Consider the following 23,405-nt stretch of genomic DNA (forward strand, 5'->3'; position numbering starts at 1 on the left):
CCCAGTCTCTGTCCCCGGAGCCGGGGGAGGACCGGTGTCCCTGCCCGGGAGCAGGGGCGCCAGGGGAAGAGGTGGGCAGGGCGGAAGCTCCCGCACAAAGAGGACAGCGTCCCGCACATGGATCGAATTAAAGTCCCCGGCGGCGCCCCACCGTGACCCGGCCAGTCGCCCAGCTTGGCTGCCTGCGGGAGGGCGCCGGGTTTCCGGAGCTCGGGGGAGCTCCGGGCCCCTTTACCCAGCCCGGGTCAGGCGAGGGGAGAGGAGGGGCCCCAGGGCCGCCCCTCTCTGGGCCTCAAATCCCTGGGGGGGGGGGGGCTGGGAAGGGGTGTGCCGTGGGGGCGTCTTGGCGTGGATCCCCCTCCGGCCCATCCCCGAGGACCCCGGGAAGAGCCTGGGCAGCGCCCAGATTCCTGCTCTTAACGACGGAGGCCAAGTCGGGTCCTCCCAGGCCCCCCAAGCCAGCCCAGCGGCTGGGGGCTTATCCTCATCAGGAGCTTGGATAACCAGCTGGTTCTTGGCACCTACCTAGTACCGAGATCTCCCGCACCTTCTCTCCTTGTGCCCTGTCTGCCAACCACCTTTCAGGACAGACCTTTTTAATTCTCACTTGGTGAAAAAACTGAGGCCCAGAGAGGGTCAGTGACCTGCTCAGGGTCACCCAGCAGGAAAGAGGTGGGGCCCGGTGTGAATCCAGCTCCGTGTGCTTCCTTGGCTTCCCTGAGGTAGGAGAGGGGGAAGGGGAGCCTCTACCCAAGGCTGCGGGGTCCTCAGTGGTGGGGGTGGGCACCGTCTCATTGCCACCCCCCCCCCCTCCGCAAATCTAATTCTGAACCAAGCATAGATTGCTTGGTCAAAGTATTAAAGAACAAAGCTTACAGGTGGTTCCAGAGTTTTTCGGAGGGGGTTTGAAGGAGTAGGAAGGAAGGGAAGGAGGAGGGCACTACCGGGAGGCTCTCCAGCTCAGGCAGCCTGTCCCCTGCCCTGGGCTGCAGCCTAAAGCCGGGCTGGGTGGCTGGCTGGCTGGCTGGCTGGATCTCAGCCTCCTTCCTTCCTCTTGACAGGAAATGACTTTCTTTCCCTTTGTTCCCACTTTCTCCGCTTACCCAACTGGATCTCAGATTCGCCCTCTGCGGGAGGAAGGATGGGGGAGGAGGGTCCCCTGGGTGCTGCTGGCCAGTAGCCCCACAGGGAGCTTTCTCACACATGCCCCCCCCTCCCCCCCCCCCGCTCTGGGGTGACCTGGGGGCAGTGGGACCAGAGGGAGGCCTAGGCTCCCTCTCCTACCTCTCCTAGCAGCCCTGGGCCTGACTGACAGGCTTTTGAAAATCCCAGCTCGACCCCTTCCCCCGGGGCCCCAAAGAAGTCCCTGCCGGGAACCGCAGGGAGGGGTGGGGGTGGGGGGGGTGGAGCTGCCCAGCTGTGAACATCTGGCCTCACAACTAGGACGTTTGCCTTGGATGTTTTCCGAGAAACCCACAGATCTGACTTCCCAGAGGAGTGGGCTGGGGCGGAGTGGGGGTCAGAGCAGGGTGGGAGGGAGGCGGAGGGGGCATCCACAGCATTCTGTCTGGGGATGAGCCCAGAATGACTGACCACAGGATAATAGATCTGGACTGGGCCACTCTGGGGTGAGAACAGGCTGAGGATTTGGAGGCCCCCGTACCATCCAGGGAAGGAAAAGTGTGGCATCTCAGGTCCAAGGACACCCTGGGACTCGGGTCAAGTGGTGCTCATTTAGAATTCTGCATCTGCCGAGACGGCCTAGAAAAATCACTTAACCTCTCGGGGCCTCACATGGCACTACCTGTAAAGTGGGGGCGTAACAGGCTGTTTTGCGACTCAGGTGCGTTTTGAGACTCAGAAAGCTTGTACCGCGGTGCCTGGCACACAGCAAGTGCCATTGTTGTTGTTTCTTGGATGTAAATCTCTGAAAACCGCTTACAAAAATAGACTCTTAAACTCGTAACAAAGTGTAAAGGCAAAGGATAAAACCATATGGTTTTTTTTTTTTAATTTTTTTTAACGTTTATTTATTTTTGAGACTGAGACAGAGCATGAACGGGGGAGGGTCGGAGAGAGAGGGAGACACAGAATCTGAAGCAAGCTCCAGGCTCTGAGCTGTCAGCACAGAGCCTGACGCGGGGCTCGAACTCACGGACCGTGAGATCATGACCTGAGCCGAAGTCGGACGCTCAACTGACTGAGCCACCCAGGCGCCCCAAAACCATATGGTTTTATATCACTAGGACAGCTCACATAAGTCTACACAAGGACAGTACTTTTCTTCATTTGTTTTTTAAATTTATGTATTTATTTTGAGAAAATGAGGGAGAGAGAGAATCCCAAGCAGGCTCCACACTGTCAGTGCAGAGCCTGACGGGCTCAGACTCACGGGACCGTGAGATCGTGACCTGAGCCGAAACCAAGAGTCATATGCTTAATCGACTGAGCCACCCGGGGGCCCCCAAAGGAAAGTACTTTTGAAGAACTTTTAAAGCTCTCTTCCTATGTTGGGTTCCTTATTCAGAACGGATATTTTTATTAATCAGACTGAGCTATATGTTTTAACCAAACATGTAAACCAATTTAAGAGGAACCGAGGGGCGTGTATTGTTTGCTCCTGTCATTCCTTCAGTCACCAAGAGAGGCCCAGGTGGCCAGTGGCTTTGAGATACAGAGGGGGCCTTGTGAGTGGCCACTCGGGCTCCAGGTCTGTCATCAGGGTCCCTCGGGGCCCTCAGCCCCACTTCTTGAGACTCACTCTCTGGGTCCCTGTTAACTCTTCTCTCTATGTACCTGTGGGCTGGGCTTTGAGGCCATGTCAGAGTGGCTCAGCCACAGAGTGAGTTAGAAAGAAGGGGCGCTTTTCACCCCTGGGAGCCCAGTGAGGAGTCCTCCTGGCTGAATGTGGTCACTTGCCTTCCCCCCGCCCGCATGGCCCCCCTCAGCCTTGGCCCTGGAGGTGACTGTGTGCAGGCACAACCTGGGAGATGGAAAATGGGGCCCTTGACATTAGGAATGCCGCTCTGCTCCCAGATTCATGCTCTGATGCCCACTCTGGACTTGGGTCACAAAGATTGCGGGCATAGCTGAAGTCACATGCAGTCACTTGGGGAGTAGCAGCAGACATGGTGACCGTGAGCCAGTATGTCCTGTGATGGGCTGTCATCACCCTGAGGAAGCAGACAGATGCCCCAGGGAGAGGGTCAGGAATCAGGGGAGGTTTCGTGGAGAGGTGATGTCTGAGCTGAAAAAACTGACGCTCACCCTGGGGTAGGGGCAGGGGAGGAAAACCAGGGGGTGGAAACACGCCAAGGCAGGTAAGAGAGAAAGTTGAGAAAAGGTGAATGGTCCAGGGTGGTCAAAAAAGAAGTTGAAGCCAGAGGAATTTGCTAGTAGGAGGCATGGAAGGCTTTTGAGTAACAGGGAGACAGATTTATGCTCTAGGAAGATCAGGGCAGGAGGCAGGAACGGAGACCACTGGGGCTCCCACCCCTGCCTGAACCAGGGCCTGGTTTTGGAGATGGGACAGAGTGAGAGAGTCTGACGATACAATCAAGACTTGATTGGATACAGAGGTTGACACAGAGAGAAGGATGCGGGCTTGTGGGCTGGGCTGGGAGAGGGTGGCAGGGCCGAGTGGCCAAGAGCCTGGGCCCTGCGTCCAAATCCCAGTTCTGCTGCTGTGTGACCCCGAACAAGTGACTTTACCTCTCTGAACCTTTGTCTCCTCATCTGTCAGGATGGTCATAGTGCCTCTCCCCCAACAGCTGGGAGGATTTAGAAGTGAGGGGGCAGAAAGTGCTTAGGGCAGCGCGGCCAGGGTAGGTCTTGATCAACGGCAGCTCTAATTGTTTTCCTGTCCCCTTCTGCCTCCTGGAACCCGCCCCTGTGCTCTGACAGTTGACGCTGTCTCCCTCCCCCAGCAGAACTGGCCTGGACCTCCGGAACTTCCTCCCTCCCAGGAGAATTGGATCCCAGGGGAGGGAGGTAACTGGGGTGTGGCCCAGTGGCAGGCCGGGCCCTGGGCTGGGACCAGCACCGGGGGTGGGGAGCCAGAGGGCCGGCAGGAGCCTCGCACTTGAGGAAAATTAATCATTTGTGAGGTGAGCAGGGCAGGGCTGCCCTTTGCTCCCCCAGGTGTGTAGGTTGGCGGGGGAGGGGCGGTCAGGACCGTTGGGTCCCCTCCCTGCGGCCAAGTCACCTGGTGGACGCCCACCCTCCCCCCAGGCCCTTTGTCTCCGGTGGGGCTGGCCCCGGCCGCTGGCACAGTAGAGCGGCTGCTCCTGTCTTGTCAGGAGAAGGGAGGCTCGATGCCCTGGGGATGTCTGTCTGTCTAGGTGGAGCACATCCCTGTGCCCCAAGCCCTGCCCAAGCCGGTGCCCCGCTCTGTCCCCAGCACCACCAGGAGCGGAGACGATGGCCTCGAAGCCTGAGAAGAGGGTCGCCTCGTCTGTCTTCATCACGCTAGCACCCCCGCGTCGGGATGAGGCTGTGGCCGAGGAGGTGAGGCGGGCAGCTCGCGAGGCCCGGCCTGGCCGCTCCCGGGAGCCCCCTGCTCCCACCAAGGCACCCGGGGCTGGCTCGGCAGGGAGGCCCAGCCTTTGGACTCCACCTGCCAAGGCCGCAGCCCCAGGGCCAGCTGTACCATCTCAGCTCTCCAATGGAGGTAAGAGGGTGAGGGGGCTGGGCAGAAGGTTGGCTCAGAGGCAGCACTGAGGTGGGGAGGAAGGGGCCGACTCTGACGTCATTCATTCATTCATTCATTCATTCATCAAGCACCTACTATGTGCCAGGCAGACGCAAACCCACCTGCCTAGGTTTGAATCCTGGCTCTTCTCTGTTCCTCAGTTTCCTAATCTATAAAGTGGGCGTAATGATAGCACCTTCCTCAGAGGGTTGTTGTGAGGAACGGAAGAAGTAAAACATACATTGAGGCCAGTGCCTGCCACGTAGAAAGTGTTAAATGTGTTACCTGCTGTTACTTTTCTGGGCCAGGCACTGGGGACAAGTAAAGGAAGACAAGGCTTTCAGCCTACAGGAAACTTAAATCTTAGCGGGGAAACGGATGACAAAATTATATGATGTTGGGGAGACACAAGCGCTGTACGGAAATAAAACATGGTGAAGAGGTGCGGAGTACAACTTTTTATGGGGTAGTCAGGATGGCTTCTCCAAGGAGGTGACATTTCAGCTCTGATAAGACCTGAATGATAGGATAGAGCTGGCCCGGGGGAACAGCAAGTGCAAAGGCCCTGCGGCAGGAATGCATCGGGCGTGTCGGAGGACCTCAGAGGGGGTTTTATTCTCCCGCGGGCTCTGCCACTCACGTGCGCTGTGGTCTTACACAAGCTGTTTCTTCGCTTGGTTCCCTGCTCTGGAAAGTGGAAATTTGGTCGTGTATATGACACACCCATCACAGAACGGATCTGCGTCATAAATGGCTTTTCTTTACCTTGTGCCTGGCTCTGCTGCCGTGGTGACAGAGAGCCTTCCGGTCCTCTCTCCCTGCCACTCCGTGGAGTCTCAGCTGTTGGTTGGGTAGAAACAAGGAAGAAGGACAATCCAGGGGCCTGGGGCAGGGGGATGTCTTGACTAATGGGACACCAGGTGGAATCGGGAAGCAAAGAGACATCAAGGACAACCCTCCGGAGGCCCTGCTGTCCCCGAGCAAGGCTAGGGCAGCCCTGTGCGTCCATCACCACACAAACCACCTAAAGACCAGTGGAACTGCCAATTCCAGGTGGCCAGAAAGGGGCAGGAGAAAGGGCCACGCGTATACACGTGTGGGAATGCACGGACATTCGTGCAACATGCCTCTTCATACGACCCAACCTTGTGAACCGATCTTTCCTTCCTAACCACACATCACAAGAACACAGCCTCTTCCAGGTGCTTCCATGTAGAACCAGGACCACGATGACCGGAATTCACACATCAGGACAGGTGATCCAGTTGAAGAAACTTACGTCCCTTCTGCATAGGAGAGGGAGTCCAGGAAACATAGTTTAGATGCCCAGACGCCAACGTTTCCGGGACATCTTCATGGGTCATCGGATCCTGGGATGGGTGGATTTTGTGGCAACAAAACCAGAGCCTGGGAGGGGTGCCTAGCAGCTGCCGGCCCGCCGTTTTGCTTGCCACACTGGCAAACGGGCAGAGCGCGGGGAATCTTGGGGTTCGGCCTCACTTGAGTGAGACAGGTTCTAGGTGAGCAGCTTGGTCATGAGTCTGGTCTGAGCACAGAACACAAAGCGGGAGCCATCTCTGCTGCAGGCTGTCCCCTGACGCCCCATCCAGTACTTGTCCCCTGGGCAATCCACACACGTCTCTTTGGCCCTTTCATCCTGGCCGCGGTCCCCACTCCCCTCTAGATGTTCGCGTGCACTTACACGGATGCACCAGCTCACAGTCAGAAGTCAGTTTTTCTCGGCTTCTCTTTAAAAAGATGCTCCTCTTCCTGCTCGTGGCCACTCGAACAGAATCGCCCGGGGTCCTCTGCACACCCGCCTGGTGGCCTCAAGCCCCTCTCTGTCTTGAATTCCTATCCTGGCTGGGGACAGAAGGCAGGTCCCGGGAGAGGCCTGAGCGTGCCTCTGCCTCTCCGTGATCCGGTTCCTGACTCACTTGAGCTCATCTGGAGCAAGGCTCTCACACTGGAGCAGCCTCAGCTCCATGAGGGGCTTGTTCAAACAGAGCCGGCTGGGCCCCACCCCGGGTGTTTCTGATTCAGCAGGTCTGCGGTGGGGCCAGAGAATTTGCATTTCTTACACATATCCAGGTAATGCTGATGCTTCCGTGGGGGGACCACACTTGAGAACTGTTGTTTTAGCCCAAAGGCAGTAAGAGGAGAAGCTTGGGGAGTAGAAGACTGGTTTTTTTCTTTCTTTCTTTCTTTCTTTCTTTCTTTCTTTCTTTCTTTCTTTCTTTCTTTCTTTCGAGAGACAGAGAGAGAGACAGAGAGAGAGAGAGCTAGGGAGGAACAGAGAGAGAGAGAATCCCAAACAGACTCTACACTGTAAGCACAGAGCCAGATGAGGGGCTCGAACTCACGAACCATGAGATCATGACCTGAGCCGAAATCAAGAGTCAGACACTTAACCGACTGAGCCCCCCAGGTGCCTTTGAAAGACTAGTTTTCAAAGTGTGGCCTTCGTGGGGCGCCTGGAAGGCTGTCAGTTAAACATCTGACTCTTGGTTTCGGCTCAGGTCAGGATCCCACGGTTTGTGAGTTCGAACCCCGTGTCTGGCTCTGTGCTGAGAGCACGGAGCCTGCTTGGGGTTCTGTCTCTCTCTCCCTCTCTCTCTACCCCTCTGCCACTTGTGCTGTCTCTGTTTCTCTCAAAATAAATAAACTTAGACAAAAAATGAAGTGTGGCCTTTGAACCAGCAGCTTCACCTGGGAACTTTTCAAAAATGTAAATTATCAGGCACTTCCCCCCAAGCCTGCTGAGTCAGAAGCTCTGGGGGTGGGGCTCACCATCTGCCTTTGAGCAAGCCCCCAGATGATTCTGTGGCTTACTCACAGGTCTAGAATAATCTTCCCATCTGCACAGTCCCTCAGTCCTTGGGAGAAAGCAGAAGGGGCTCATTATCTTTCTCGAATGGACAAGAAACCCGAAGCCCAGAGAGGTGCCCCCGTGAATCAGCAGGGAATGGGACAGAGCCCAGGTCTTTAGGGGGCAGGGCCTCCGGCACTTTCCATCTGCTTTCCGTGGGTGTGAAGGGAGTCTGACCTTGCGAGGCCTGGCCTGCCTTGTGCCCCAGACATAGGAGGGGGACGGAGGGCAGACGCAGACCAGACTCCGTGCCCTCTCTCCCTGGGGCACTAAGAATAGTGCTGTCCCTGCACATGGCAGCCAACAGAGGATTCTCAGGGCCTGACCCCTAGTCGCCTCCTCCAGGGAAGCTGGGCAGTGCCTCGACAGGACAGCATGGAGGGGTGGAGGTCACCCCCACAGTATAGTGAGCATTCCTGGACAGAGCAGAGCCTGGGGTTGAGGCAGGAACTGGGTGAGACCCAGCCCTCCTCCTCCTCCCTGTGCAGAGCCCTGGGATCCAGGCCCCCACCCCCGCCCCCCACCGCGTGGGCCTCAGCCTTCCCTGCAGGCGTTAAGCTGCGCTAACCTTGAACATGACTTCATACTGGGGTGCTTTTCTTGGGTATGTACTAGCGTTTGCTATTGGGTTCTTTTTTTTTTTTTAATGAAATTTTCGAACATACACAGAATAGAGCAGCTAGAGGAATCCTGCTTATCCTGGATCCAGTATCAACAGTTGATAAGATTTTGCCACATTTGTATCGTCTATTCTATTTCTATGTTCTTTTTTACTTTTGTGATTTATTTTTTTATTATTTTTCTAAATGTTATTTCAATCCAAGTTAGTTAACATATAGCGTAACAATGGTTTCAGGAGTAGAATTTAGTGATTCATCACTTACAACACCCAGTGCTCATCCCAGTAAGTCCCCCCCCTTAATGCCCATCCCCCATTTAGCCCATTCCCCCCCACCACCCACCTCCCCCTCCAGCAACCCTCAGTTTGTTCTCTGTATTTGTCTCCCATGGTTTGGAGCACCTGGGTGGCTCAGTCGGTTGAGCATCTGACTTAAGCTCAGGTCACGATCTTGTAGTTTGTGAGTTCAAGCCCCACATCGGCCTCGCTGATGTCAGCACAGAGCTCCCTTCGGATCCTCTGTCCCCCCCCCCCCCCTGCACCTCCCCCACTTGTGCTCTCTCTCAAAAGTAAATACACATTAAAACATTTTAGGAAAAAGGAAGGGTCTCTTATGATTTGCCTCCCTCTATGTTTTTATCTTATTTTTCCTTCCCTTCCCCTATGTTCATCTATTGTGTTTCTTAAATGCCGCATGAGTGAAATCATATGGTATTTGTCTTTCTCTGACTCACTTTTATCGTTTAGCCTGACACATTCTAGTTCCATCCACGTTGTTGCAAATGGCAAGATTTCATTCTTTTTTCATCCCCAAGTAATATTCCATTGTGTGTGTGCGTGTGTGTGTGCATGTGTGTGTATACACACACCACATCTTCTTTCTCTGTTCATCCGTCGATGGATATTTGGACTCCTTCCATAATTTGGCTAGTGTTGATAGCTTTTGTGAAGTAATTTAAAGGAAACCCCAGTAACTGGGTCATTTTAGCACCGCATTCTTCAGGGTGCATGTCCAAAGATGGCCATTATCTAATACTCTCTCCATTCTTAATTTTCCCATAAAAATACCTTTCAAGTGTTGGGCTATAGCGGAACGAAAGGTTTGCTGTCTTTTCTTGTATACCATATACTGTGTATTTGTGTTGTATCTTGCGTATATTTCTTGCATATTCGGTAGAATAGTTCACTCTTCCTTATCCACAAAATGAGAATTCATGAGATGATTTATCTTTTGAATCAAGATCCAAAAAAGGTCTGTGTCAGCACTGGCCAATGAAAATATAAAGCAGGTCACCAATGCAGGCCTCCTATTTTGAAATGTTCTACGGGGCACCTGGGTGGCTCAGTCGGTTGAGCATCTGACTTAGGCTCAGATTGTGATCTCGTGGCTCGTGAGTTCGAGCCTCGCGTCGCGCTCTGTGCTGACGGCTCGGAGCCTGGAGCCTGCTTCGGATTCTGTGTCTCCCTCTCTGTCTCTGACCCTCCCCTTCTCACACTCTCTCTCTTTCTCTCTCTAAAAATAAGTAGACATTAAGAATATTAAAAAATAAATTAAAATAATGTTCTAGTATCCACATGGAAAAAAGTAAAAAGGAATAAGGGATGCTAATTTTTTATACATTTTTAAAATGTTTTTATTTACTTTTGAGAGAGAGAGTGAGCGAGTGGGAAAGGGGCAGAGAGAGAGGGAGACACAGAATCCAAAGCAGGCTCCAGGCTCCGAGCTGTCAACACAGAGCCCGACATGGGGCCTGAACCCACAAACTGTGAGATCACGAGCTGAGCTGAAGTCGGACGCTTAACCGACGGAGCCACCCCGGCACCCTTGTTCTGGAGGGTTCTGACAGGTGCTGTTTTTGGAGCCTGCGCCATTTTACCTGCCCCCTCACTTAACCCTCACAACAGCCCGCAAAGATTGATAGCCATTTTTCAACTAAGCAAACAGATCCAGAGAGATTGAGTCTCTTGCCTAAGGACCCACGGCAGAGCCAGAGGCAGAACCCAGGTCTCGGTGACCCTGGACCTGAGCTCTTAGCCCCTCACGCTGCATGGCCTTCTGGGAAAGCGGACACCTCTTCTGTCCACCTGCAGAGAGAGAGTCCCTCCAAGCCTCTCTCCCCTTTTGGTTGCAGGGTGTTCTCCCTCTCCTCCTACCCTGGATGGCGAGGACGCACTCCCGGACCTGGACCTCCTCCCACCTCCGCCGCCGTCCCCTGATGAGGAGCCCCCTGCCCCGACGGGGGCCTCCCTCATTTCGGACTTAGAGCAGCTACACCTGCCCCCACCCCCGCCCCCACCACAGGTACTGCCGACCCCCCAGACAGAGCCCCGGGGGCCGAGGGAGGGCGAGGGCTAGTCTGCGCCTTTCAGGGACTTAAGCCTGGAGGTTGCTCCTGCTTGAGGGCCGTCCCTCTTCGAAGCTTTCAAGCTGCTAAAAATTGGTCATGTTTTTCAAGGTCCCTGGAGAAGGGGCTCCCCACCCTCTTTCTGCTCGAGTACCCCTTTCAGCTCTGAGAAGATATTTTTAATCTGCCCTTAACAGAGGCCATTGTAGAAATGGGAGGGATTGCAGGCCAAGGAAAAACGATTCCAGGCGATTCCTCAGAAGGAAGTAGTTTTGGGCCCCGGTGGTACCTTCCTACTGAGTGACGTTAGGTCGCTTGCTTCTCTGCGCCTTGGTTCCCTCCTCTGAGCAGTGGGGCTAATTGTGCCCAGTGCCACCAGAGGAGGAGCAGAGCTGAGAGGCCCGTGTGCGGTCCCCACTGGATGTCACCTCTCCTGCCCTCCCTTCCATGTCCCCACAGTCCCTGGAAGAGAGGCCTCCACTCCAGCCTCGGCCCAGTCCCCCCAGGCCCTCGGAAGAGCTGCCGCCTCCCCCAGAAGAGCCTGTTGGCTTCCACGAGAGAGAGGCATCCACAGGTACAGGCTCAGGCGTGGAAGGCTTCTGGGTGGTCCCCGGGGGCCCTCACTGCACAAGCATGAGCTTCCAGGTGGGAAAGTAGGAGAGCGGCGGCCACAGCATCTGTCTCCACTCACGGTTCAGTGATGGGCCTTAGAACTGTACATCGATTTTGTTTTTACTGCCTTAACCTTTTTCCTTTATAACTGAAATCCATTTAAATATTGATCAGCAAGGGGCACCTGAGTGGTTCAGTCGGTTAAGCGTCTGACTCTTGGTTTTGGCTCAGGTCACGATCTCACGGTTCCTGAGTTCAAGGCCTGCTGTCGGGCTCCGCGCTGACAGCGCGGAGCCTGCTTGGGATTCTCTCTCCCTCTCTCTCTGCTGCTCCTCTGCTCACTCACTCTTCCTCTCTCTCTCTCTCTCTCTCTCAAAATAAAAAAATAAACTTTAAAATAAATAAATAAATAGGGGCAGGTGGGTGGTGCAGTCGACTGAGTGTCTGACTTCGGCTCAGGTCACGGTCTCACGGTTTGTGGGTTTGAGCCCCACGTCGGGCTCTCTGCCGGCCGCATGGAGCCTGCTTCAGATCCCCTGTCCCCTTGTCTCTCTGCCCCTCCCCCGCACATGCTCGCTCGCTCTCTCTCAAAAATAAACATTTAAAAATAAATAAGCCAATAAAGAAATATTGCTCTGCAGAATGTGCTGTGATAGCAGAATGGCTTGAATTTTTTCACCGTTTAGTTTTTTGAACACACGATGTTCTCACGTAGACAAAACCAGAAGCGTGAAAAGGTACGCCGTGAAAAGCCTCCCCTTTGCCCCCATCCCTGTATCACCCAGTTTCCTGCCAGATCGACAGCCTCTGTTGTCAATGTGTCGCACATCCTCCCCGAGAGAGGTTATGCATACGCAAGCAAATACAAGTACGTGCCCCCCCCCTCCAACCCTGCCCAGTTTTCCACAAACAGCAGCAAACTCTGGGCTGCTCTGCTCTTGGCTTTCTTTCCTTCCAGCATCTTAGAGTTCGTTCCACATCAGAACAGAAAGTGGGTCCTTTTTCACAGGTGCCTAGTATTCTTTCCCAGGGCCCTGCCGTATGCATTCGACCAGTCGCCTGCGGATGGGCACTTAGGTGGTTTCTTGCTGTGACAAATAAGGCTGAGACGAATTGCCCTGCACGTAGGTCATTTTGCCTGTGTGTCGGTTTGTGAGAGAACTTCTGGGAGAGGAGATGCTGTGGGCAAAGGGTAGGTGCATTCGTAACTTTGATCGTTTTGCGAAATTGTCCTTCGTGGTCCTCCCCATCTGCTCCCCAGCGAGGGCGTGACTGCCCGCAGCCTCCTTGGCCCCGTGTGTTACCCATTTAATTAGCAGCTATTAAGTGCTTACCATGCACCAAAAGCCTTCTCTACCCCGAGGTTATGAAATAAATTCTCTGGTTTCTTCTAGTCCTGTGGTTTTTCACACTTTCACACATTTCACACATTTTTCACACTTAGATCTCTGATACGTTTGGAATTGTCTGGGTATAAATGTATCACGGTGGACCCTCCTTTAAATTTTTGCAGATGGCAACCCATTTGTCCTGACAGTGTTCTTCTTTTTTTAATGTTTATTTATTTTTAGAGAGAGAGAGAGAGAGGAGGAGGATGGGCAGGGGGAGAGAGGGAGAGAATCCCAAGCAGGCTTCATGCTGTCAGTGCAGAGCCTTTTGCAGGGCTCGAACTCACAAACCGCGAGATCATGACCTGAGCGGAAATCAAGAGCCAGACACTTAACTGACTGAGCCACCCATGTGCCCCTTGATGCTGTGTTCTTTGATTTAGGCTTGCTTGCTTGCTTTCTTTCTTTCTTTCTTTCTTTCTTTCTTTCTTTCCTTTTTTTTTTTTTTGGATGTTTATTTATTTTTGAGAGAGGGACAGAGCGCAAGCAGGGGAGGGGCAGTGCGAGCGGGAGACCCAGAATCCAAAGCAGGCTCCAGGCTCTGAGCTGTCAGCACAGAGTCTGATGCGGGGCTCAAACTCATGAACCCTGAGATCATGACCTGAGCCGAAGTCAGACGCTTCACCGACTGAGCCGCCCAGGTGCCCCTTTAAGATTTTATTTTTAAGTCATCTCTACACCCGGTGTGGGGCTCAGACCCACGACCCCAAGATCAAGAGTCGCGAGCTCCACCGATGGAGCCAGCCAGGCAGCCCTGATTTAGGCGTTCAGAGGCTGGTCACATTCCTTCTTACTGCTCCTCCTGAAATGAGGCCACACTCACGACCCCCAGGGCCTTGTTCTGGGGGGCGCCTGGGTGCAGTACTCCGGGACCGGGGGGCTTACAAGCTGTGTCTCTACCCCAGACGTCTGTGCCTTCTGCCACAAGACCGTGTCCCCCCGAGAGCTGGCCGTGGAAGCCATGAAGAGGCAATACCACGCTCGGTGCTTTACGTGCCGCACCTGTCGCCGCCAGTTGGCCGGGCAGAGCTTCTACCAGAAGGACGGGCGGCCCCTCTGTGAATCCTGCTACCAGGTAACCCCCCCTGCGGCTAGGCCTCCAGGTACCAGGCGCTGTGCTGGGCACTTGGAAGGCGTCCCATTATTTCATTCCCCACAATCATCCTGGGAGGCAGGCACCACTGACCCACTTCACAGACGAGGAAGCTGAGGCTCAGAGAGAGGAAGGAGCTCAGCCAAGGTGTATTAGTTTCCTGTGGCCGCTCTAACCAATTACCGCAACCGTTGTTTGATGGCTTCAAACGACACTCGTTTGTTCTCTTACGGTTCTGGAGGTCGGAAGTCCAAAGGCACGTCCGCAGTCCTTCCAGAGGCTCTAGGGGAGAATCTGTTTCCTTACATCTTCCCACTTCTTCAGCTGCATCCCTTGCAGACTCTGATTTCTTTGCCCACCTTCAGAGCCAGCAGGGTGGCATCTTGCTTCAGCGTCCTGGTTCCTTCTTCGGCATCACATCTCCCTCTGCGGCCCCCTTACAGGGACCCTGGGGGTGGCATTTAGGGCCCACCTAGGGTAATCCCCCCATGTCAGGACCATGAACTCAATCACATCTGCCATCTCCTTTGCCCCTGAAAGTAGTCACAGGTTCCAGGGATTAGGACCTGTATGTCTTGGGGGCATTGACCCAGCCTGCCACACAAGGTCACCGTCCAGAAGGCGGTGGAGCCGGGATTCTCCCCCAGACCCACCTGGTTCTGGAGCCTGTCCGTGGTCTTCTATCTCACCTGAAGCCACAGGCTCCAGTGCACAGCCTGATGGGAATCTGTGTCACCTCTGGGTACCAAATGCGGTCTGGGAGAGCCGGTTTGGATGCCACGAAGCTAGAGTTGCTAACTCGCTGGTGTGTGGCATAAAGACCACTCACAGACACGTCACCTGGGTGTGTGCGGGCCTCACCTTGTTCTTACGGGTGGGTAGCACCTGGCGATCTGCACTTTTAACAGTCTCTCCGGTGACTCTGGTACACGTCGCAGTTTGAAAACTACTGGTTCAAGGAGGTAGACTATTTGGAGCTGGAATAATCTAGAAAAACCCGAATGATCTGATGATAGTCTCAGCCAGTCTCCGTCTTACCACAGCCAGCAAGGCACACGGTGGGAGCAGCAAGGAGTCAGGCCATCCTCACCCCATCCCTCTGACCCCCATGACCGTGACAGTGGAGGACAGTCTTGTCCTCTTCTCTCACCTTGCAGCCAGGCAGAGGTGAGTCACTGAGGGGAAGCTGGGGCCAGGGTGGGCTGACAGCTGGAAGCGGCAGGAGGAAGACTCGGGCAGTGTTCTAGGGAGGGGAGGGAGGCCCCCAGGACACGGAGAGGGGACAATGCTGTCCCCACCAAATATGAGCAGATTATAGGCCGCTTAGGCAAACATACCTATCTGTCCAGATGAGCTCAGGTTAAATAAACACAGGAGCACAACCAGGAACAGAAGAGACCTGCCTAGAAGAGAGGTGAGAAGGTGGACAGGCTGGAGGATCTTTGCTCAGTAACCTCTCTCTCTCTCTCTCTCTCTCTCTCCCTCCCTTCCCCACCCCCTTAATCCTCATTCCAGAAGGGATTTGAGGCAGCTTGTAAGAATGCACAAATACCCATACCTATAGTAATGTTGTACACGTAAACATTCGTTAAGAGAGTAGGCCTCACATTAAGTGTTCTTACCACAATAAAATGTAAAAGATAGATAAAGAAATCAGAGGGGCACCTGGGTGGCTCAGTCCTTTAAGCATCTGACTCTTGATTTAGGCTCAAGTCATGATCGCACCGTTCGTGGGATTCAGCCCAGGGCCAGGCTCCGCAGCCTACTTGGGATTCTCTCTCTCCCTTTCTCTCTCTGCCCTCCGCTACTCATGCTCTCTCTCTCTTTCTCTCAAAATAAATAAGTAAACTTTAAAAATAAATCGTGGGCACCTGGGTGGCTCAGTCGGCTAAGTGTCCGACTTCAGCTCTCAGGTCACGATCTCACAGTTCATGAGTTCAAGCCCGAGCCTTCTTTGATCCTCTGTCTCCCTCTCTCTGCCCCTCCCCACTCACACTCATGAGCTGTCTCTCTCTCTCTCAAAAATAAACATTAAATCAAAATGTATGTATATATTATACATTTTATGTATTATATTATTGATATATTTATATGTTATATGTTTATGTATTATAAATATGAATATATTTATATTTTAATTTATATTAATATTTAATTTAATTTAATAAATATATATTATAAATATAAATATGTTATATTTATATATTATCTATTTGTATGTTTATATATTTATTTATATTAGATTTATTTAAATTGATTTATTTAAATTTACTTATTTAAATTTATTTAATTTAAAATTTAAATTATAGTTAATTTAATAAATATATATTATAGGGGCGCCTGGGTGGCTCAGTCGGTTAAGCGGCCGACTTCGGCTCGGGTCATGATCTCACAGTCCGTGAGTTCGAGCCCCGCGTTGGGCTCTGTGCTGACAGCTCAGAGCCTGGAGCCTGTTTCAGATTCTGTGTCTCCCTCTCTCTGACCCTCCCCTGTTCATGCTCTGTCTCTCCCTGTCTCAAAAATAAATAAAAATGTTAAAATAAATAAATAAATAAAATATATATATTATAAATATAAATATATTCTATATAATATATAAATATATAATATAGATATAATATATAAATATATAATATATAAATATATATTATATTACATATAATATATATAATATTATATATTATACATATATATATATATATATATATATATATATATATATATATGAGAGGAAAATCAAAGTAGAAAGTGAGATGAGACCAGAGGGAAAGTTAGTACCCCAAATACATGAATAAAAGACCCCTATAGTCATTCCTAAAGGTGGAGCATGGAATGTGACTCTGAGCTTTCAAGTGGCCTGATGGAGAAGGTTAAGAGTTTCAAGGTTTATTGTCTGCAAGGTCAAAAGCATATCAGCTCTTCCAGCAGTTCCTCTTCCTGACTCTGAGGTTTAAGAGAGATTTCTCCCATGGGCCCTAGTGGACACGGGCCCTAAGCATGTCTTAGTAACAAAAAATGCGGTAATGGCTTCTTGGCAGGATTCCTCACTGTGGGCCAAGGATACCTTGCCAAGCTCGACTCATTTTAAGCAGCGGTAGAGGTTTGGGGGTGATAGTTTCAGGCTGAGCCCGTCTCCTGTACCCCTGCCCTTCTGGGCCCCTGTGGGTAGCCAGCCGGAAACCCCTTCTGGCTCAGAGGGGGCACACCCATGGGATGGCTCTGAGGCGGTGTCCCTCTGTCCCAGGACACTCTGGAGAAGTGTGGCAAGTGTGGCGAGGTGGTCCGGGAACACATCATCAGGGCCCTGGGCCAGGCCTTCCACCCCACCTGCTTCACCTGTGTAACCTGTGCCCGGTGCATTGGCGACGAGAGCTTTGCCCTGGACAACCAGAATGAAGTGTACTGCCTGGACGACTTCTATAGGTACGGGAGGGGACTCCGAGCACCGGGTGGGGCCCCGCCAGAGCAGAGCTGCCGAGCCTGAGCTCTCGGGGCCGGAGCAGAGCTTTCCTGCGGTCTCTGGGCTCCCAGAAACCAGTTGGCCTGTCCCACACACCTGCTTGCAGCTGATGCTCTGGGTACCTGCGCCGGGCCAGCCGCTCAGCGTGGATTAGGCCCTTTTATCCCCAAGCCTGGGGATTAATAGGCAGGCAGGTACTCTGAAGGGTTTTTTTTTTTACAATGTGGAAACTGAGGCAGGCAGCCAACAATTCTCCCAGCTGATAAGTGTGAAGCTACGATTCAAACCCCCAGGCCCCAGTAGCTCGCCTTAGAACACGCTCTGCCTGAGGCTCAGCCCCTGTCCTGGAGTTGCTCACTGCACAAGGGCAGCTGTGCCTGTTAAAAAGAAGGGGAAGAGGAAGGGGGAAAAAAAAAAACAGTGACCCACAATACGAGATAAATGAAACGGGGTTAAGCCCCAGTGAACACACAGCAGATTTCTCTGCTTCCTCAAATTCAAACTTTCCCCCAGTCACCTCCTTGGCTCGAGCTGATTATACCCTGGGAAGCCGGGTCTAATTACACAGGACTCTCCATCCGCTCCTGCCAGGAAGAAAGAGGCGTTTGTGGTTGTGGCTCCAGGTGCAGTCACATGGCAACACATCTGAAATAGCTCCGGAGGCCAACTAGAGCCGCCCCGGCTCCCACAGCTAATTTCTGCGGTCCTGGGCTGAGCGCCTCGAGCGTGGGTTCCCTTCCCTCTAGGAAATTCGCCCCTGTGTGCAGCATCTGTGAGAACCCCATCATCCCTCGAGACGGGAAGGATGCCTTCAAAATCGAGTGCATGGGGAGGAACTTCCACGAAAATTGCTACAGGTGCGAGGTGAGTCGGGCAATGAGGAGTTCGGGACGCGCTCTCCGCACGGCCCCGGAGCCCTGCCGAGAGCCCGCGGGGTGCCGGCCCTGCGCTGGGCACTGGGACACGGTGACCAGTCAGGGTGGGGGCTCTGCTCTCAAATGCTCACAGCTCAGTAGCGAAGGCAAATAAGAATGGAGATAATTGCAAATAGTGTCTAATAATGAAAGCTCCGAGAGACGATAAAAACCAAGGTCATCCTGCTTTTCCTCAAGGAGAATCTCATGGGAAGGCTGATGGTGGGGTTATTGATCGGATAATCAAGGCTCACTCTCCATCTCGGTCCTGCCTATTTTGTGTGTTTGCTGTGTTTCCTCTTCCTGTGGGCTAACATCCTCTGTGAGGAGGCGGATAGGTGCCTGGCCACCGATGATCCAGCTTTCACATCTTCCAACTTAGAAACCTCATCAAGGGAACCGGTGTAGTCCCTAGAAGGGCTCTGATTGGCCCAGCCTGGGTCACATGTCCATTCTGGACCAATCACTGGCCGGGGCTACGATGGCCTACCCCTGGGGCCAGCAAAGCAGAACCATTAGGAGACAGGAGTTGCTACAACCCTAGGAAGGGAGGGATGCTGGGCAGACGCACGGCACAGACATCGTCTCCAGGCGAAAGAGCATGTACAAATCAGCTTTGGGACAAAGAAGGCGGTGATCAAGGCCAACCAGGGTGGTGGAATCAAAGGCGATCTTGTGAAGGAGGCGATGCTTCACCAGAGTCCTGCGGGATGAGCAGGAGTTCGCCAGGCATTCAGCGGGGGGGGGGGAGTCCAGAAAAGAGGCGCAGGCCTGTAAAACCCCACGGTGGCACAAGCAAGCCTGAAGAATCCGAGCGGGGGAAGTTTTTAGGTTTGTCTGTAGTGGAATGTGCCAAAGGGTGTGGTAGCAATGAGGCCAGAGGAAAGAAAAGGGCCTCCTGTGCCAAAGCTAAGGAGTCTGGACCTCAGGCTATACAGGGTGGAGTGAGGCTGAGATGGGGAGGCTGCTTCAAGGCGGTGCTGTAGCCCCAGCAAGAAATGCCCCCCGAGTTGCACAGGGTCTCCCGCTCAGTGGGGTCCCCTGCTTGCTTCCGAGCTCTGCTGTCACCGACTTGAAGTGCTTCCTCTTTGAACAAGGATCTCGGCTTTGCACTTTGCCCCTGGACTCTGCAATTACGGAGTCAGTCCTGCTGGGGAGGCTCTCAGAGGCCTCCCCTGGCGCTTCCTCTGTCACCCCCATGTTGCTGATGGACCTGGCGTCTCTGGGGTGGGGACAAAGGTAGCTACTTTCATGGGTGCCATCCGTGGGGTGTCCCAGAGGAAATCTCTGAGTGTCTCAGAGGAGATCTCTTAACCAGCCCGTGAGCAATTCCAAACATTTATTTTATTTTGCACTTATTTATACACATGCTTGGAGCCAAGAGGCTGTTTGCACTGCTGGTGACAAGGGGGCTTGGAGAGGAGTTGACATATTGCCCATGTTATGTTGCGCGTTGGTTATGGCTCAAGGTCCAGCTGATAACACATCTTGAAGGAACAATGATGTCATTCAAGAGCTGTTATCACCACCCTAGCCCTCATTAAGGCCCAGTGGTGATTCACTTTTCCCTGAGCCTGGCCGGTGAGCAAATAGGCCCTCCCTGCGTGCCCTTGGTCAGCTTGGCGAAGGTGGCCATGAGTGTCATCCCCCTGCTGCTAGCAGTCAGCTCAGACTGTGGCAGTTACATTTCAAGGGAAGGGGAGGGAAATGGGCTTCAAGGTGCCATCTCAGGTGAGGGATGATAAACTGAGGCAGAGAAAAGTGGTTCCAACCCTTGTCCGTCTGACTCGGGTCTAGCCAGCTTTCCACCACCCCTCGGCTCCCTCGCAGACTGTGACTCAGTCATAGTAGGGGTGTTTCCTCACTTGATTCTAAATTAGGAGAGGTCAGGGGCACCTGGCTGGCTCAGTCAGGGGAGTATGTGACTATTGATCTTGGGGTCTTGAGTTCGAGCCCCACGGTGGGTATAGAGATTACATACATACATACATGAGAGGTCACATGTGGCCCTTGGGGACCTTAGGTTGGACACTTGGTACTCTCGGAATACCAAACAAGTGGCCATTAGAAATAGCACAGATCCTTGGCATTAAATTGCCTGCAGTCCCCTGTGGGACTTGAGGTGCAGTTTCAGGGAAGAGACACATGAGGGCGCCCTTCTCCCTTGGCTGTGCTGGGCCCAGATGGCAGCCAGGACCCAACAGGACCCAAGCTGTCTCTCTGGGGACCAGCCCCTCTGGTCTGATCCATGTGGATTCCAGAGGATGCCAGCCGTGCCCTGAGCCAGGCCCCTGGACATCAACTGTTCCCATTGTCCCTCTCCAGTGTGTGTACAGGTGAGGCCCCGATGAGGTATGGGCTGTGGCAGAATGGTAAGGTGGGCAAGGTTTGGGCCTCGAATCCCCATCCTCCTTGATCCAAAATCCTTTGGTGATTTGAAAAATAAGAAATATTAAAGTTTGTACCAGTGTTGAAGCTGTACAGACAGGGGAGCAAAAAGAGGCCACTGAACTCAGCCTGGAAACCTGTCCTGTCCCAGCTCTGGAACCAGCTCTCTGGTCTGGGGCAAGCCCGTCCTTCCCCAGACCCTCAGTTTCCCCATCTGTAAAATGAAGCGACTGGACTAGATTCAGTTACTCCTTCAGCAGATGTTTATTGTATGCGTGTGGTATGCTAGTCTCTGGTCTAGGTGGAACCTAGCGGTAAACGGGGTTACGGCCTCACAGAGCTTATATTCTCAAAGGGCTGCTGGGCGCTCATTAAGGCCCTTCTAGATCTTTCCATGATCCCTCAGTGTCCGTGATTCTCCGAGTGTCCTCAGGTCTCCCCTCAGCTGACTCTGCCCTCATCACTCACACCTCTGTGTGGCTGAAAGCCCGCATCGAATGTGCCCCTAGGCTTCCCTGGCCCTTAGGGAGTACATTCATTCAGTGAAATTCATCCACAGATGCTGGGGGAGTCCCCGCCCCGTGCGGGCTCCGGGCTGCAGGGCTCAGGCCGGGGTCCATCCACTTGTGCCTCGTTTCCCGCAGGACTGCAGGACCCTCCTGTCTGTGGAGCCCACAGACCAAGGCTGCTACCCGCTGAACAACCGTCTCTTCTGCAAGCCATGCCACGTGGAGCGGAGTGCTGCAGGGTGCTGCTGAGGGCCCCCACTGGGCCCTGGGGCCGTGAGCTGCCCACTAGCCCTGGACTGGGGGCGGGGGGGAGGACCTTTCCCGACTCGGTTTGCCTTTCTGACCCACTTTTGCACACTCTCCTTCTGAGCCATGACAGGGGCCAGCCTGCAGCTCTGCCCACCATGTCCGGGACGTGAGGGGCTGAGCCACCCCAGCCCCACCCCCCTCCCAGCTCAAAGGCTGCTGGACGGTGCCCCTCAGACTTCCCACTCCTCCTTCTGCCCTCTGGGCTCTGGAAGGCTTCCATACCTTGAACATCATGTCCAGGTTTCCCATCTCCTAGGGTCGTGCCCCTCTCGAGCACTGGCCTTGACCCCCATTTCCGTGGGTGAGTTGGGGTGAGTCTTTAGATGACACCCTGTAGCTGTCCAGTAGGGGGCGTAAGACCAGCTCTGGCTTGCAGGACTGAGCTGTTTGAGTAGAACTCCAGGGTCCTCCTTTAACCGCCCTTTTTTTAAAATTTTGAGATTTATATGATGAGAAGCATTCTTTGGATTTGGGGCGAGGTGGGGATCTTAATAGGAAATGTTTCATAAATGTACAAGAATGTGACCTAGTGGTGGCAACCGTGGACTTCTCACCAGGGGGACATGTCACGCTGATGTGGGCAGCAGACTCAGGCATGAACCTGAACAGCAGGGGCAGGAGGAGAGGGTGCTGTATGCTGACGTCCAAGGACGTCAGCAACCCCTCTGCCCTGCCTTCTGGCGCTCCTCCCATGTGCGACAGTGATTCAACAGACATTGATGAAGTGCCAATAGTTTGCTGGGGAACAGGGTACCAGGAACTCTGAGTTTTCCTCCTACAGCCTTGACGGGGGCCGTGCGCACAAACCCCCCCACATGCACACACTCCTCCAAGGACAGTGCCAAGGTTGTCTGTTCAGCCCCCCTGTTTATGCCCCGCCCCCAAGTCCCACTTGGACCCTCCAACGCAGGCTGCCTTATGACCACTGCTTCCTCAAGGCTGTACCTAGAAGATTCTCCTTCCCTTTTAAGGAAAATCACTTTGTTGCTTTGTAACTTTTTTTTTTTTTAGTGTTTTCATTTTATTTTTGAAAGAGAGAGAGACAGACCGACAGAGTGCTAGTGGGGGGAGGGGCAGAGAGAGAAGGAGACACAGAATCCGAAGCAGGCTCCAGGTTCTGAGCTGTCAGCAGAGAGCCTGATGCGGGACTCGAACTCACGGACGGTGAGATCATGACCTGGGCGGAAGTCGGACACCCAACTGACTGAGACACCCAGGCACTCCTGTTGCTTTGTAACTTGTACCACGTTCTGTAGGGCGTGAACAAATGGAACAAAGTACTTGCCTCCCTGGGTCGTCTGGATGCAGCACACGCTCCTCTGCGGATGCCCTGGGCTCCAAGTACAAGGGCGGGGAGCAGGGTTTCTCTGTAGAGCCCCTTAGGGGCCTCAGAGCAGAGCCCAGCTTCTTAAAGCTTGGGGAGTGAGCCCCACACTCGGGGCCCTCCCATACCACCTCCACAATTTTTGTCCTAACCGAGGCTCTCCTCTTCTCTTTTCCTTAAGATTTCCTTTGACTCACACCTACTTTTTAATTTTACTTCAAACTTTAGTCCTGTGCTATGCAATATATCCCGCAGTCACATGGTGATGTGCTAGTTATGTTTTTTCCTGTTACACGTGAAAATAAACGCATACCTAGTAGAAGTCTGTCTGTGTTCCTACCAAGATCTCACCCAGGTAAATGCTGGCCTTTGGTCGTACCTGGAAAAATGTCTGTTGGGCATCTGCTCGCTGGGGCATGATCGTTCAGGTGCCCCCAAACTGGGGCTCGGCTCAGCAGATGGAGAAAATCGTGCCCCTCCTCGCGCCCAGCAAGGCTGGCCGCAGGGTGCCCAGAGCGGAGCCTCTGCTGCGGGAGGTCCTCTGGAGCCACCAGATCATTCCGCAGAGTCAGCGCTCGCCCCGGGGATGTGCTGTCTCCACGAGAGCAGGACCGCCGTCCCTGTGAGCTGGCTCATCCTCTGTCCTCACTCGAACAACTGGGCTTGTGTCGGGAGCACAGCTCCAGAGAGAAGGGTGCGTGGTGGGAAGGAGCTCCGGCCTTGGGGGGTGCTCAGACCTGGCCTCTGCTACTGAGGGGTGTGGGCAAGCCAGCCGCCCCGAGCCTTGATTTCCCCATTTGTAAAATGAGAACAATGCTGACCTCTATCAAAGAGGATCGCTGTGCCAGAAAGAAGTATTGGGCTGGTGAGGGTTCTCCCCCGGGG

The 23,405-nt window shown here is 53.4% G+C and overlaps 1 protein-coding gene across 6 annotated transcripts in view; it reads left to right on the top strand.

Moving 5' to 3' along the window:
• Nucleotides 1–22,842, top strand: part of FBLIM1 (filamin binding LIM protein 1) — a 27,076-nt gene extending 4,234 nt beyond the window's left edge. For 2 of the 6 annotated variants that reach the window (XM_045035133.1, XM_045035135.1), the window contains 7 exons: nt 4,400–4,669; nt 10,311–10,480; nt 10,983–11,097; nt 13,429–13,598; nt 16,861–17,039; nt 17,823–17,940; nt 20,938–22,842. In XM_045035133.1, the coding sequence (XP_044891068.1) occupies nt 4,400–4,669; nt 10,311–10,480; nt 10,983–11,097; nt 13,429–13,598; nt 16,861–17,039; nt 17,823–17,940; nt 20,938–21,306 (1,391 nt within the window). In that variant the 3' untranslated portion in view covers nt 21,307–22,842. Of the gene's footprint in view, nt 1–350; nt 723–4,399; nt 4,670–10,310; nt 10,481–10,982; nt 11,098–13,428; nt 13,599–16,860; nt 17,040–17,822; nt 17,941–20,937 lie in introns of those variants that run through there. The other 4 variants (XM_045035136.1, XM_011284589.4, XM_045035134.1 and 1 more) reach the window with 4 other exon arrangements.
• The last annotated feature ends 563 nt before the right edge of the window (nt 22,843–23,405 follow it).

The sequence above is a fragment of the Felis catus genome, chromosome C1 (assembly GCF_018350175.1).
Source record: "Felis catus isolate Fca126 chromosome C1, F.catus_Fca126_mat1.0, whole genome shotgun sequence".
In the NCBI taxonomy this organism is placed as follows: domain Eukaryota; kingdom Metazoa; phylum Chordata; class Mammalia; order Carnivora; family Felidae; genus Felis; species Felis catus.